This window comes from Littorina saxatilis, linkage group LG7 (assembly GCF_037325665.1).
Source record: "Littorina saxatilis isolate snail1 linkage group LG7, US_GU_Lsax_2.0, whole genome shotgun sequence".
Taxonomy (NCBI): Eukaryota; Metazoa; Mollusca; class Gastropoda; order Littorinimorpha; family Littorinidae; genus Littorina; species Littorina saxatilis.
Genome location: NC_090251.1, coordinates 13,514,496 through 13,528,989, shown reverse-complemented (window position 1 = coordinate 13,528,989; position 14,494 = coordinate 13,514,496). Strand labels below are relative to the sequence as shown.

General features: G+C 42.4%; 1 protein-coding gene across 1 annotated transcript in view; it reads left to right on the top strand.

Moving 5' to 3' along the window:
* The window catches only part of LOC138970737 (zinc finger protein ZFP2-like), a 33,760-nt gene extending 20,754 nt beyond the window's left edge, over positions 1-13,006 (top strand). The window contains exon 3 of the mRNA XM_070343238.1: positions 11,113-13,006. Within this exon, the coding sequence (XP_070199339.1) occupies positions 11,113-12,635 (1,523 nt within the window). The 3' untranslated portion in view covers positions 12,636-13,006. The remainder of the gene's footprint in view (positions 1-11,112) is intronic.
* The last annotated feature ends 1,488 nt before the right edge of the window (positions 13,007-14,494 follow it).

Genomic DNA, 14,494 nt, shown 5'->3' with positions numbered 1-14,494 from the left:
TGTGCATGTGTCTTGGGTGTGTGTCTGTGGGCATGCGTGCACAGGCGAGCATGTGTTGTGTGATATCAGGCTAGTCTTTTTACATTTAGTCAAGTTTTGACTTAATGTTTTAACATAGAGGGGGAATCGAGACGAGGGTCGTGGTGTGTGTGTGTGTGTGTGTGTGTGTGTGTGTGTGTGTGTGTGTGTGTGTGTGTGTGTGTGTGTGTGTGTGTGTGTGTGTGTGTGTGTGTGTGTGTGTGTGTGTGTGTGTGATAGAGAGATTCAGAGTAACTTTTTACTCACTGGACCGATCTTTATGAAATCTGAAAATTGTAATTAAAATTAAATATTTTACGTTCATCTTATTCTTCATCATTTTCTGATTCCAAAAACATATAAATATGTTATATTCGTATTAAAAACAAGCTCTGAACATTAAAAATATAAAAATTATGATTAAAATTAAATTTCCGAAATCGATTTAAAAACAATTTCATCTTATTCCTTGTCGGTTCCTGATTCCAAAAACATATAGATATTAGATATGATATGTTTGGATTAAAAACACTCTCAGAAAGTTAAAACGAAGAGAGGTACAATAATTTTAGCGTGCTATGCAGCACAGCGCAACCACTACCGTGCTAAACAGGCTTGTCAATTTCACTGCCTTTTGCATGAGCGGCGGAGCCGCCGGCACGGTTGGCCTAGTGGTAAGGCATCCGCCCCGTGATCGGGAGGTCGTGGGTTCGAACCACGGCCCGGTCATATCTAAGACTTTAAAATTGGCAATGCCTGGCGTATGGCATTATGGGGTTTAAGTGCTAGGACTGGTTGGTCCAGTGTCAGAATAATGTGACTGGGTGAGACATGAAGCCTGTGCTGCGACTTCTGTCTTGTGCAGGGCCTGGCATTGTAAGCGGTTCGGCGTACTTTACGCCGAAATAACATCTCCAGTACGCGGAATTCGATTTGGTGTACGCCGAAATGCAAAAACCTGTTATTCCCAAACGGTAAACCCAAACAGTCCCAGCTTTTGTTTTGTGCGCCATTCGGTTCAATTCTCAATCGGTTTGACAGTTTGCTTGAGTACGCACTTCCTCTGGCATCGCGCGAGCATGCTTTGTGCCGGTGTTTTGTGGCTCTAGACTTGAAATAATGTCGCGAAGCGACATTGTTGAACGTGGTCAGCCATTCAGTGACAAAGAATCCAGGTATTCCTGGAAGTGGGAATGGCTGGATTTCGTTCCGAAGTAATGTGCCGACACGGACTATGGCTCCGAAAAGTTGCTATTTCTGTGAAGGCATAATTTAGATGCTCAATCTTCTTTGGGGTGGGGGGGGGGGGGGGGGGCATTTTAGGTAAAATAAAATCTCTAAAAAATCTTCAAATTCGGGGGGCTCTGCCCCTGGACCCCACTGGGGGCCTCCTGCGGCCCCAAGACCCCCGCCTTTGTAAGCTGAACTCACTTTTTCCAATGCTAGGCCCTGCTTGTGTGTGGCGCACGTTATATGTCAAAGCAGCACCGCCCTGATATCCCGGCCCTTCGTGATCGGCTGGGCGTTAAGCAAACAAACAAACAAACAAACAAAGCATGAGCGGCGGACTACGGTCATTGTGAAAAAAATGCAGTGCGTTCAGTTTCATTCTGTGAGTTCCACAGCTTGACCAAATGTAGTAATTTCGCCTTACGCGACTTGTTTAGTACTGGTAAGGAATGGGGCATGTGTGCTGGACAATTTGTGTGTTTGCGGGCACAGGCGTGCATGTGATTGTGTGATATCAGGCCAGTAGGGACTAATGGGCAGAAACACTCGGTCGGTAGCTGGTCCCATCCTCGTCGATCTTTTGGGGCGGGGACGTAGCTCAGTTGGTAGCGCGCTGGCTTTGTAGCCAGTTGGTCGCTATCAGCGTGGGTTCGATCCCCACGTTCGGCGAGAGATTTATTTCTCGGAGTCAACTTTGTGCAGACTCTCTTCGGTGTCCGAACACCCCCGTGTGCACACATTTGCACGAAAAAGATCCCAAGTTCACAGCGAAAGTCTCAGGGCTTTGAAAACACGAAGACACGCATGCATGATCTCTCGTCTCTGTTATCATGATCATATTTCGATACTTTGACGAGACAAACCCAATGCTGGTGTGTCGAAGAAGACAGCCACGGCGGGCTTGTTCGAATCAAAGTATCACACCATATCTTCAGCGTATTACCAACACCTGTCCCAATATAGACCATTTTGTCTAAAAGGACGTTAAACCCTAATAGTCAGTCAGTCGGTCGGTAGCTGGTCTGGTGCGGAAACTGGTGATGTCTATTGTCATGGGTTTGAATCCGGGGTTCGCGAAGGGATTTATTACAAAAGTCAGCTCTCTGAACTATGAGTTACTCTTGGTGTCTGCATAACATGCCGTGTGTTTACGCATGTGCATAATAAAGATCCTGGGTTGACAGTGACAGTTTAAGGGCATTAACTCATTCGCGTTGTATCGGACTTCCTAATCCGACAGCTGTGCTTTGCGTTGCCGGCACCTCTGATGTTACGATCCGACGTATGTACATGTAACGAATTTTTAACAGTGTGAATAGCCCCGCTGACCAAGGGAAACAACCCCCACAGTAAACGTCTGCCTGCATGGGTGAAACTAGCCCGTCAATTGACTGAAATCCGTCAATCTGAAAATAAGTCTGACGGAAATTCCGTCAATCCGCAATTTTGAAAAAAAAAAAAAAAATTTACAAAAAAACAAACCCGAAACTACTTGTGGAACGCATTTTCGAACTGCTATAGTGAACCGGTTGCAGTTTGCCCGGAAACGGAAGCGCTTTTGCCCGTGCTCGCGGTAAACCCCATAGGTGAGGTTTCTTTACTTTCGGATTCGCTCTGCATCACGATAAAAAAAAAAGTTCTCTCGTGTTTTGGCAGGCATTACGAAGTGGTGACACGATTTCTGCGACAAAGATGCCAGTTTTGACGGAAAACGCACAGACAGATCTTATTGATGCTGGTCTAGCCAACAAATGGCGATGGGACTGGTTGGAGTTCATGAAACTAAAACTGTGTGTGATAAGTTTGGTGCTTGGAACTCAAGTGCTTTTCCTTGAGAACTTTGCACTACAGTGGAACCCCTCTCTAGCGACCTTGAAAATGTTGACAAAAATCGGTCATTATGGAGGGGGGTCCTTGCAGAGGGAGGGGGCGGGGTCAAGGGGCCACAAAGAAAGTCACCTCAGATTTTCTTAAAAAAAGAAAACAGAAGTTTGAGTTGCTGACGATCGTTTCCTCAAGCAAACTGCTTCGATTTCATGTTTGACATTGTCGATGGTGTCCACCAGTTCTGGTGCATGTACTACCCTCAGATCTCAGTACCTTGGCCAAGTTTCCTCTCAAGACATCAAAGAGACCGCGCCATAGGTTAAACTCAGTCACTGACCCGGGTGCAGGAAGTGCAATTCCTCTCTCAGATATGAAAGGGGAACCACCTCTCGTAGCTAAAACTGGGTCAATGACCCCTGGGAAGAAGGTCAGTGTCTATAAACAAGGCCACCCAGCTATCACAATGGACCTGCCTTTGATCTCGATGATTGGTTTGTGATGTTTACTCAGCCCACCCAACCATCACACCTCTCAGCGGTTTAGTGCCTTTGCTTACGCGAGAGGTTATAACTGGTTATAACCGGTTTGTCAGTGATGCTTTACGCTGACTGAGAGTCTTGGCTTTGTCTGACAAAGTCGTTGCACAAGCTGTTAGGTTGGTCCTTAGACGTTCGAGCGGGGTGGTCGCTACACTGGTGACAACTATATAAGGAAACACATCCGTTAAAGTTAAAAAAAAAAGGTCGTGGCGGGGTAGTCCTTAGAGAGGGGGGTCTTAGAGAGGGGTTCCACTGTATGAGATACTACTGCTTAGTTTCTACTTTGTGCAGTGCTACATCATGCTGTTTGCATGTGTGACATTCTGTTTCATCATTTATTTCAATGCCTGTCTGGCAATGTTTGCTTCTTATACAGTCGAACTCGCTTAAGACGAATCACTGGGGATCGGGAAATAAGTTCGTCTTAACCGAAATTCGCATTAAGAGAATTGATTGATTTTTTTACTGTCACAATTTTAGAAGTAACATTTAAAAAGTCGTGTAAAAGCATGTACATGTACATTCTGATCAATCTCCGATTTCATGGTGTCCACCAGTTCTGGTGACTGGTGCATGTACTACCCTGGCCAAGTTTCCTCTCAAGACATCAAAGAGACCGCCCCATAGGTTAAACTCCCCATAGGTTAAACTCGGTCACTGACCCGGGTGCAGGAATTGGAAGCGTTTCCTCTCTCATATGGAAGGGGAACCACCTCTCATAGCTAAAACTGGGTCAATGACCCCTGGGAAGAAGGTCAGTGTCTATAAAGAAGGCCACCCAGCCATCACAATGGACCTGCCTTTGATCTCGCCTCACACGCAGATCCTTGTAGCCTTGTGACTTTTAGAGACAAAGCGGCTCTGGGGCGATGAAAACGTGTTTGTTAAAAGAGGGGTTCGTTATGCAAATGATACGATATGTCGATCTCGGGACGAGTTTAAAGATTTCGTCATAAGCGTGAGTAAATTACAGACATTATGCATGCTTGGGAATCCAAAAAGTGCTCGTTATAAGCATAAATTCGTTACAAAGAATTCGTTTTAAGCATTTTTTTTAAGCATGAAGAAAGAGGTATTCAGTTGGGAACTTAAAACTAATACGTTATAAGTCAAAATTCGCAACTAGCGTGTTCGTTTTAGGTGGGTTCGACTGTAATTAAATATTTCGAACTTTTATTTCAGTTGTTCAGTTGTTCACTTTCTATTTCATGTAGTATGGCTGTTGTCAATGTTAATTGTTATCAATTGTGTCGTTGTGTTGGAAGATGCAAGTGTGAAAGGATACACACACAAAATATTACTTCTGTGAATTGTTTTGATTTTGTTTACCCTTTTTACCATATCATTAGAATCTGAAGGTATTTTTTTGACCTGCATGATAGTGTATTTTTTTGCCAGGAAAGGCCACAAAATCACAATGAATAATGCAAAAATTCGTTTTTGGCCGGGGGAGCGTTAATTGCCCCCCTGGACTCCTTAACGGGGCCCTGCCCCGTAGCCCGCCAGGGACGCCTGCCTCAAAAAATTTCAGTATATTTGATTTCCCTAGGTTTCACCCATGTGGCTGTCTACAGTGGTACCATTCACTGTAAACAGTTCCTTCCCTTCAATTGTTGGGAATAATGTTTGATTTTTTTGACGGTGTGTGACCCACATGTTTTGACTTTTCCAAGATGGCGGATCGTTCTGCTACAAGACGTATTAACTTGAAAAGAGTGCTAGAACTTGTTATTCAGGATGGTTCTGATCTTGATCTAAGTGATGATGATAGTGGAGATGATATTTTAGATTTTGGTGACGAGTTTGTGCCAATAGACGATGATTTGGGCATAGACCTATATTAGATGGAAACTCCTTCACTCCGCCTGCAAGAATGGTGACGCCTACCGCAGGAAAAGGTAACTGCGTATGCCACGAACTGTCCGCGGTTGTAAATACCGTCCCTTGCAGAGCTCTTCTCTGCCGGAGATACAATTTAACCGATTCTGTTCGGATTCCTGTTTACATTTTAGCGCTTGTTGTGGGATAAAGGATGTCGACAAAAGAGGATTTTCTGAAGTGGGACGACTTGCCACTGGAGTACATTTTTTGAGAATTTACGGAGGATGATGTGGAGTCGAGTGAAAGCGGTTCCAAACCTGAAAGTGATGAAATCGCAAGCGAAACGGTTCTTCCGCCTCCTGCAAAGCGTCAACGTTCGTCTGCGAAGAATTTCAAGTGTCCCAGCCTTTTTCAGCGGTTTCAGAAGACATGTCACCAAGAAGCACAACAAGCCACATTTGAAAGGTTAGACTCCATATATATCTGCGCGTGTGCGTGTGTGGTTCAAAATTATTATCATAATATTTAAATAATATATATCTAACTGAAACACCTACCCTAATAAAATAAAAATGTAAGTTATTATAGTATTACATGGAATACCAACATACCAATCACAGTAAAACCGTGTTATCAGTGGATCGACCTTGAAGCCCAACAGATTAATGCATCTCCTCAAAACAGTGAAGTAGGAATTTGTGAATGGGGATTTCTGTTATAGTAGACATCTGTTTGGGAACCTGCATACTTACAGAACATGTTCATTTTAGTTTTTACATGATGAGCAGTAAACATGAATTGTGCTGTGTATCCTGATGTTGAAATTTACCTGACTGCATTCATTAAGTTGTATGTTATCATTCTCTGTTTCAGCCAGTGAGCATTGAATTGACAACGGTGACACCCAGTCTGATGCAGTTGCAGTTTTAGACGGACTGGTTGAGGGAGACTGCTGTGACGCTGAGAGGAACACCCACCTAAGCAATGCAACCTTCAGAGACCTGGTCATCAACGCTATTAAAAGGATTGAAGAGGATGCCTATATTAATATATCTTCAGAGAAATCATCTCTTACTGCCATAGCGGCAAGTATCGTCTCAAGAGATGGCAATGTGGATGAGATGATGAAACATCTAAGACTTTATAAGCTTCACTCATGCATCAATAATTAAGATGCAGGGTGCACAGATGTGGACAAGGTACCATGAACTTATGAATGATATTCCTTAGGTTCAGGACTGAAGGTATTCATGTTCACAGTCACTTTATGTAGCATGTGCATCTGGTAGACATAGCTTGACTCAGTATTCAGATGGCTAGCATGTTTTGGACATATTTGGCAGTCCATACTGATCTCTTTCCTCAGTACTTTCAGTGTATGGGTACAGGTGAACTGATGTGTGGAGTGCAAGCACTTAATGACTTATATTTGGGAACTGAACTGGTTATGTTGTCCTGTCAAACTCTGTTAAAAGTCCAGAAGCAGAATAATGGTTTTATTTTTCATTGTCATGTGCATTTTGCGATACATGTACTGCAAATATTCTGATGCTTGTGTGAATTTTAAACTGTGCTCATTTACATAGTGACATATACTTCATTCATTGCGACTGCATTCATCTGCCTACTCTGTTTTTTTGTGTGTGAATAAATTAGTTTCCTGTCATACAGACTGTCATCAAGTTTTGGTATGATGGTGATGGTGCGTGCTTTCTTTTCTATCACCTCTCCCTATTTTAGTGGGTTTTTTTGTTTTGTTGCATACACAATAAATAAGAACAAAGCAAAGAAACAAAAGTTTTCTGAGTAATTTTTATTAAACACAGCACCTGTCATCAGTTAAACTAAGTTAATCTTTAAAATCTTCGGTTCCTGATGAATCGGGATCAACAGTTAGCTCCGCACACAGCAGTCCAGGGCAGTCCTCAATCAGAAAATCACCCCACTCCCTAGGTTCTGCTGGAGCACCCTCGTCAAGCTTGAAAAATAAAAAGGAAATATATAGTAATTTAATCAACTTGATATTTCCAACAAGTACAGAAGTAGCCTTGGAAATGTGTTGATAGAAAGACTAGTAGGTCCTTTCGAGGCCTAGTGACAATTTCTTTATAAGTATAAAATTAACAGCTCACCACTAACAAAATTGAAAAACATGTATACGCTTTGACTTTAAGGTAACTGTAAATCTGTTAAATTATCATTATTATATGAAATTAAAGTCAGATAAATAGCAGTACAGATATGACACATGTACAGATGAATTGTGCAGGAAAAACCCTTTCTTTTCATATATGACATGACATATTTTATGATTTATTTGACTCTTTGATTGTCGGTAGAGTCATGCAGCAATGGCTCTTAGACTAGGACTGAAATTCTGTTATCATCTGCAAATATGTCCAAATATCCCAACTTTAATGCAATGATTTAATTAAAGTAAGAAAAAGAAAGGAACCATGGATGCTTCTTGCTTTCAAAAACATAATCATTAACACCATTACATTTTTTCTGAAATTTTCAGAATTTTTCTGTTGAAGATATCGATTGCAAAACTTTTGAAAATTAGCAAAAAAAGACGCATTTTCGAGGCTTCCCTGCAGAAAACATTTTAATTCTGAGACTTGAGACTTTTTTGTATAAATCGTGGACTTCATGTTTAATCTTCATTTGGTGTTTAACGTCGTTTTCAACCACGAAGGTTATATCGCGACGGACTTCATGTTTAAAAGGTTTGCTGTCATGCATTACTATCATAAACAAATTACAACACAATTAAAAGGTTTGCTGTCATGCATTACTATCATAAACAAATTACAACACAATTAAAAGGTTTGCTGTCATGCATAATACTATCATAAACAAATTACAACACAAACAGGGCAGCTTTAAAATCAAATGCTTCTTTTTATGTATTTTTCTTGTCGCAAAATTCAACTTTTGCACATCGGCCCTGTTGAATAATTTCACGGGACACCGTTTTCAGTTTTACTTTCAACAATAACAACTAGTGTAAATCAATTAAAACTTCAAATTATTTACAAAGTTAGTGAATGCTTGCACCTCTGCCGATTTAAAAAAAATCAAAAAAAATCCACAATGAATAATTTCATCATGAAAATGGAACCATCGCGTGTTGGGGCATGAAAACGCCATTTTTTCCTCAAAGCCGTGCCCGGTGGGGTAACCAACTGCACACTTCGATGCTAACTTACGTCAGTTTTCATGAGTTTGAATGCATGCAGGCGATGGTTGAAGGACAAAAAGAAAACAAAAACTTGGACTCCTGATAAATATAAACACTCACCTTGAACAAGAGTTGTCGAATTCCAAGTGAAAACGCAGTAAACAGAAATAAACTGGACGGTAAATTCCCATGCACAAAGCCACTGGAGTCAGCTGACGCTGAAGCCGAATGCTATTTGCGTCTCGCGCATCGCGGTAGGCACGCATTTCGCGTGAGGCGGCGGTCCAGTTTCCTATCCCTCTAAATATAGGTCCCTGATTTGGGTGATGATTCGAACAATGAAAGTGTTGATCATGACATTGTGTATGATGAACCCATGACAGAAATTGTTTTTGTTTTTTTGCTTCAAAGAGGTAGTTTGACTGGATGTGAAGACAACAAAAGACAACATTCTTTCAAATATTTTCTGAAAGAGCAAGTTTCAAACTTTGCAAAAATGTAAGGTAGGTAAGGTTGTCTTGTGTTGTTGATTTTTAAATGGGTCAAAATCGTGCGCCGGGAGGCAACACAGGGGACAATTTTGATGCGCCCCGATTGAGTTAAAAACATGAATACAAGCATGCAAGTAATCTTCGACGAAGGCCGGACTTTGGTATTGCACTAAATTTCCGCTTGGAGGCTTAAAAATTAATTAATTAGTTCGCTCATTAAGGTTATCATGAAATAAAAAATGTGCAAACAGATTCAAAATTGATTGCATCGTATTCTACATCAAGTTCTGAATATGAAAATATAATACATATGTTATATGTTTACTCTAAAAATGTGATCACAATTAACGATCAAAGGTTAGTCCCGCAGTGGCCCCACTGCGGTTATGAAATTAAAAGCCCCTCCTGTTTTTGGAACCGCAGGAGCTTTCTAGTTTGCTGTTAGGTAGATTTTTGGTTCTTCTTTCCTGTCATGCTCTCTTTTTCTTCATGAATTCTTTTCTTTTTTCTGCCTTCTTGCTCATTCACCTGTATTTTTTCCAAAAATCTCTTCTCTTGCCGCTTGTCTCGCGATTCATGTATAGTTTAATCTGTTAGTGTTCTGATGTAAGTCCAGCAGATAGGTTAAGCCTATTTTAACATACTGGAAACTGGTAATCTTCCAGTAGGTATTAATTTAGTTTTACTAAAGCCTGCTGGGACACAAGTAATGGGTTAGTGCATTTGTAAACAGGAATCGCTTGACAAGTGGCCCCCTTCATCCCCCCCTTCCTCGTCCTGATATGGCTCTGCGTAGTCGGCTGGACGTTAAGCAACAAATAAACAAACAAACAAAAGACGAATTTAGGTCTTTTATGGCAAAACCATAGACTTACTACATGCCAGTAAGAATAGCCAGGGCTAACACACACAAAAAGTGAAACACCTGAAAGGCAAGGGACCGCGGCAGCGCCCCCCAGAAGCTCAAAGGCTTTTTTTATTATCTTGTAGGGACAAAGAACAAATTTTACTTTAAGAAACCGGATTTTTCGGTTTTATACGTTTTCAAAAACCAGATTTTCAGCGAGAACTGGAAAGGTGTTAGCCCTGAATAGCTGAAAGAGATACTGCTCACTATATTGATCTGACTGTTTGGGGAGAGTTTTGGCCGATTTTGACGAATCTGGGGAATCCACTGTGCATCACTGCATGAAGATCATCTGCACGCATGCGGCATGATTTGCTTTAAAAGGCACCACAAGTATGGTAATCAATAAAATGAAAGCAAACAAAGGACCTTCGGGGCACTTCCTCTCTCAGATGTTGGCAAGAAAGTACATGTAGTTGAGATGCGCTGCCCATGACGGGCCCCTAGCTGTACAGTAATGTTCACCACATACACTAACAAGGCAAGACTAACGCCTAACACAAACTGAGCTTCTGAAAAAGTGCTTTCTTTGCCTAGTTTTTGACATGTAATTACCCCCCGCAGGTTAGGGGGAAGAATTTACCTGATGCTCCCCAGCATGTAGCCGACTAACGGATTCTGTTTCTCTTTTTACCCTTGTTACGTGTTTCTTGTATAGAATATAGCCAATTTTTGTAAAGATTTTAGTCAAGCAGTATGTAAGAAATGTTAAGTCCTTTGTACTGGAAACTTGCATTCTCCCAGTAAGGTAATAGTCATTGTACTACGTTGCAAGCCCCTGGAGCAAATTTTTTATTAGTGCTTTTGTGAACAAGAAACAATTGACAACTGGCTCTATCCCATCTCCCCCCTTTCCCCGTCGCGATATAACCTTCGTGGTTGAAAACGACGTTAAACACCAAAGAAAGACATGTAATTAAGCTTTTATAACACTTTCTTTTAAAAAGTGAAGGCAGTCCTCCAACATGGTAGCATTATTTGCAACACAGAATATCTTTTGGTATATTTATAACTTTGGAAGCAATCTGAGGACCAGGTTTTTCCTTTGGTTATACTATTTGCTTTTAGAATGTGTCATCAAATTGTCTGTTACAGGACAAGCTGCAGCCAATGTTGACAGTGATACCTGGCTGAAGGAAGAGGCAGGAGAAGGACAAGCTACAGCCAGTGCTGACAGTGATACCTGGCTGAAGGAAGAGGCAGGAGAAGGACAAGCTACAGCCAGTGCTGACAGTGATACCTGGCTGAAGGAAGAGGCAGGAGAAGGACAAGCTACAGCCAGTGCTGACAGTGATACCTGGCTGAAGGAAGAGGCAGGAGAAGGACAAGCTGCAGCCACTGCTGACAGTGATACCTGGCTGAAGGAAGAGGCAGGGGAAGAGCTGTCTGGTACTGACAGTAACTTCAACACTGATTCACAGCTAAACACAAACAGCACAGGAGCACACTTGTCTGCTGGTAAAACTCGACCAAAGGAGTACACGAAACAAGTGCATCGGTGCTCACATTGTAGTTCTGTCTTTGATTTTCCAAACAGGTTGGAGAAACATCTACTAACGCATACAGGTGAGCGACCACATAAGTGCGGTCAATGCACTTCTGCTTTTTCTGAGTCTGGTGCCTTGAAAAGACATATGGTCACACACACAGGGGAACGACCACATAAGTGCGGTCAATGCAGTGCTGCTTTTACCCAGTCTGGTTCCCTGAAGAACCACATGTTGACACACACAGGGGAACGACCACATAAGTGTGGTCAGTGCAATGCTGCATTTGCTCGATCTTATTCCCTGAAGGACCACATGTTGACACACACAGGTGAGCGACCACATAAGTGCGGTCAATGCAGTGCTGCTTTTACCCAGTCTGGTCACCTGAAGGTCCACATGTTGACACACACAGGTGAACGACCACATAAGTGCGGTCAATGCAGTGCTGCTTTTGCCGTGTCTGGTTCCCTGAAGAACCACATGTTGACACACACAGGTGAGCGACCACATAAGTGCGGTCAATGCACTTCTGCTTTTTCTGAGTCTGGTGCCTTGAAAAGACATATGGTCACACACACAGGGGAACGACCACATAAGTGCGGTCAATGCAGTGCTGCTTTTACCCAGTCTAGTCACCTGAAGGTCCACATGTTGATACACACAGGTGAACGACCACATAAGTGCGGTCAATGCAGTGCTGCTTTTGCCCTGTCTGGTCACCTGAAGAACCACATGATGACACACACAGGTGAGCGACCACATAAGTGTGGAAAATGCAAGGCTACTTTTGCTCGATCTGGTTCCCTGAAGGACCACATGTTGACACACACAGGGGAACGACCACATAAGTGCGGTCAATGTAGGGCAGCTTTTGCTCATTCCTGTTCCCTGAAGGCCCACATGTTCACACACACACACACACACACACACACACACACACACACAGGTGAGCGACCATTTAAGTGCGATCAATGCAAGGCTGCTTTTGCTAATTCTGGTTCCATGAAGACATATGTTCACACACACACACACACACACACACACACACACACAGGGGAACAACCACATAAGTGTGGTCAATCCAATGCTGCATTTGCTCGATCTGGTTCCCGAAGGACCACATGTTGACACACACAGCTGAACGACCACCTAAGTGCGATCAATGCAGTGCTGCTTTTACTAATTCTGGTTCCTTGAAGAAACATGTTCACACACACACACACACACACACACACACACACACCTAAAGTGTGGATGGTTACCTAAGAGGCGGCACTGGGTGTAGTGCCTTTCTAGTGCACTTGCACTACAACAGCACTGGGTGCAGTACTCGCTCCGGCATCGAAGAATTTTGCACTAAAAAATGCACAAAATTTGACCTATTTCGTCGCCTATAGAGGACGGAAAGAATGTCATTTTGAACATTGTTATGACATTCTTTCCGTCAAAAAAGTAAATTTAACGGTGTCAATTTAACCATAAGGCAACCATCCACACGTGTGGACGGAAAGAATGTCATTTTCAACATTGTTATGACATTCTTTCCGTCAAAAAAGTCAATTTAACGGTGTTAAATGAAGCGACCATCCACACAATTAGGTTGCCATCCAGAGTTTAGGTTGCCATCCACGTGTGGATGGTTGCCTTATGGTGATTTAGGCAACCAAACCTGTGGAAACATGGGTACACACACACACACACACACACACACACACAGGGGAAAGACCACATAAGTGCGGTCAATGCAGTTCTGCTTTTTCTGAGTCTGAGTCTGGTTCCTGCTCAGTTTGGTAACCTGGGCTCGTATTCTTGAAAAAACTGCAACATTGTGTTCTTTAAAGTCAAACTGTCGTTTAACTACCGCCCGGTATTTATTTTTACTGCCCAGTAATTATTTATTTTCCCCCGGTATTAATGTGTGTCTGGCGGAAGGTCGGCAGCTACCAGAATTGGTTATTTTTAGAATAGGAGATTCCTCATGCTTGCTCCTCTCTACAAACAATATTTGAACAAGATTTATTCTTGAAAAAGCTGCAACTCATATACTGGCCTGTAAAACTCAATAAGTCCGTCAACTGCTAAGTGTTATTTATGAAACACCGGTAAGTCCTTACCGGGTTGTCCCCTCCTGTAAAGTCGCTACCTGTCAGTAACTTCACCAACACTGTCCATTAAAACCGTCAAGTTCGAATAAATCTTGTTCAAATATTGTTCGTAGATTTATGTCCCTCATGGACACACATTGGTGTCAATTAAGCACCAATGCATTGCGGTCAAATACGAGCTTCTGCTCGCGAAAGATTTCAACCGATGCTCGATCATAACGGCCTGTTGCGAAAGCGTGCTTGCGTCTTGTTTAATGCATTACAGTGGCGAAAATTTGGTGTCTGATTCCGTAGCCGAACGGTTATCGAATTTGCCTGATGCGTGATTGTGTCGAGTTCGAATCGCCATCAGGCCTGACTTTTTTTTTGTTTTACTCTTTGTCATTAATTTTGTTTGTTTTTGTTTATTTTCTTCGTGTACGTTGTAATATCAAAATTGATTTTAAAAATTAATTTTAGGCGAGAATGAGTTTTTTTTAAATTGATGGTTAACATGATATTACCGTTAACTACCTTGTATACGCCCACCCACCCTATGTACCAGTTTTGCCCAAAAGTGGGGGGTGGGCGTTTACTAGGTACTATACCCTTGGCAGGAGTGGGTCCTTAGCTAGAAAAACGATATTTTGGTCATTTGCCATAGAAGTGTTCAAAGGATGCGTTATTGCACAAAACTCCTCCCCCCCTCTCTCTCTCTCTCTCTCTCTCTCTCTCTCTCTCTCTCTCTCTCTCTCTCTCTCTCTCTCTCTCTCTCTCTCTCTCTCTCTCTCACACACACACACACACACACACACACACACACACACACACACACACACACACACACAAAATCAACCTCTTCAGACATCACTTCCCGCCAAAGATGAAGCTTTGAAGATGAAG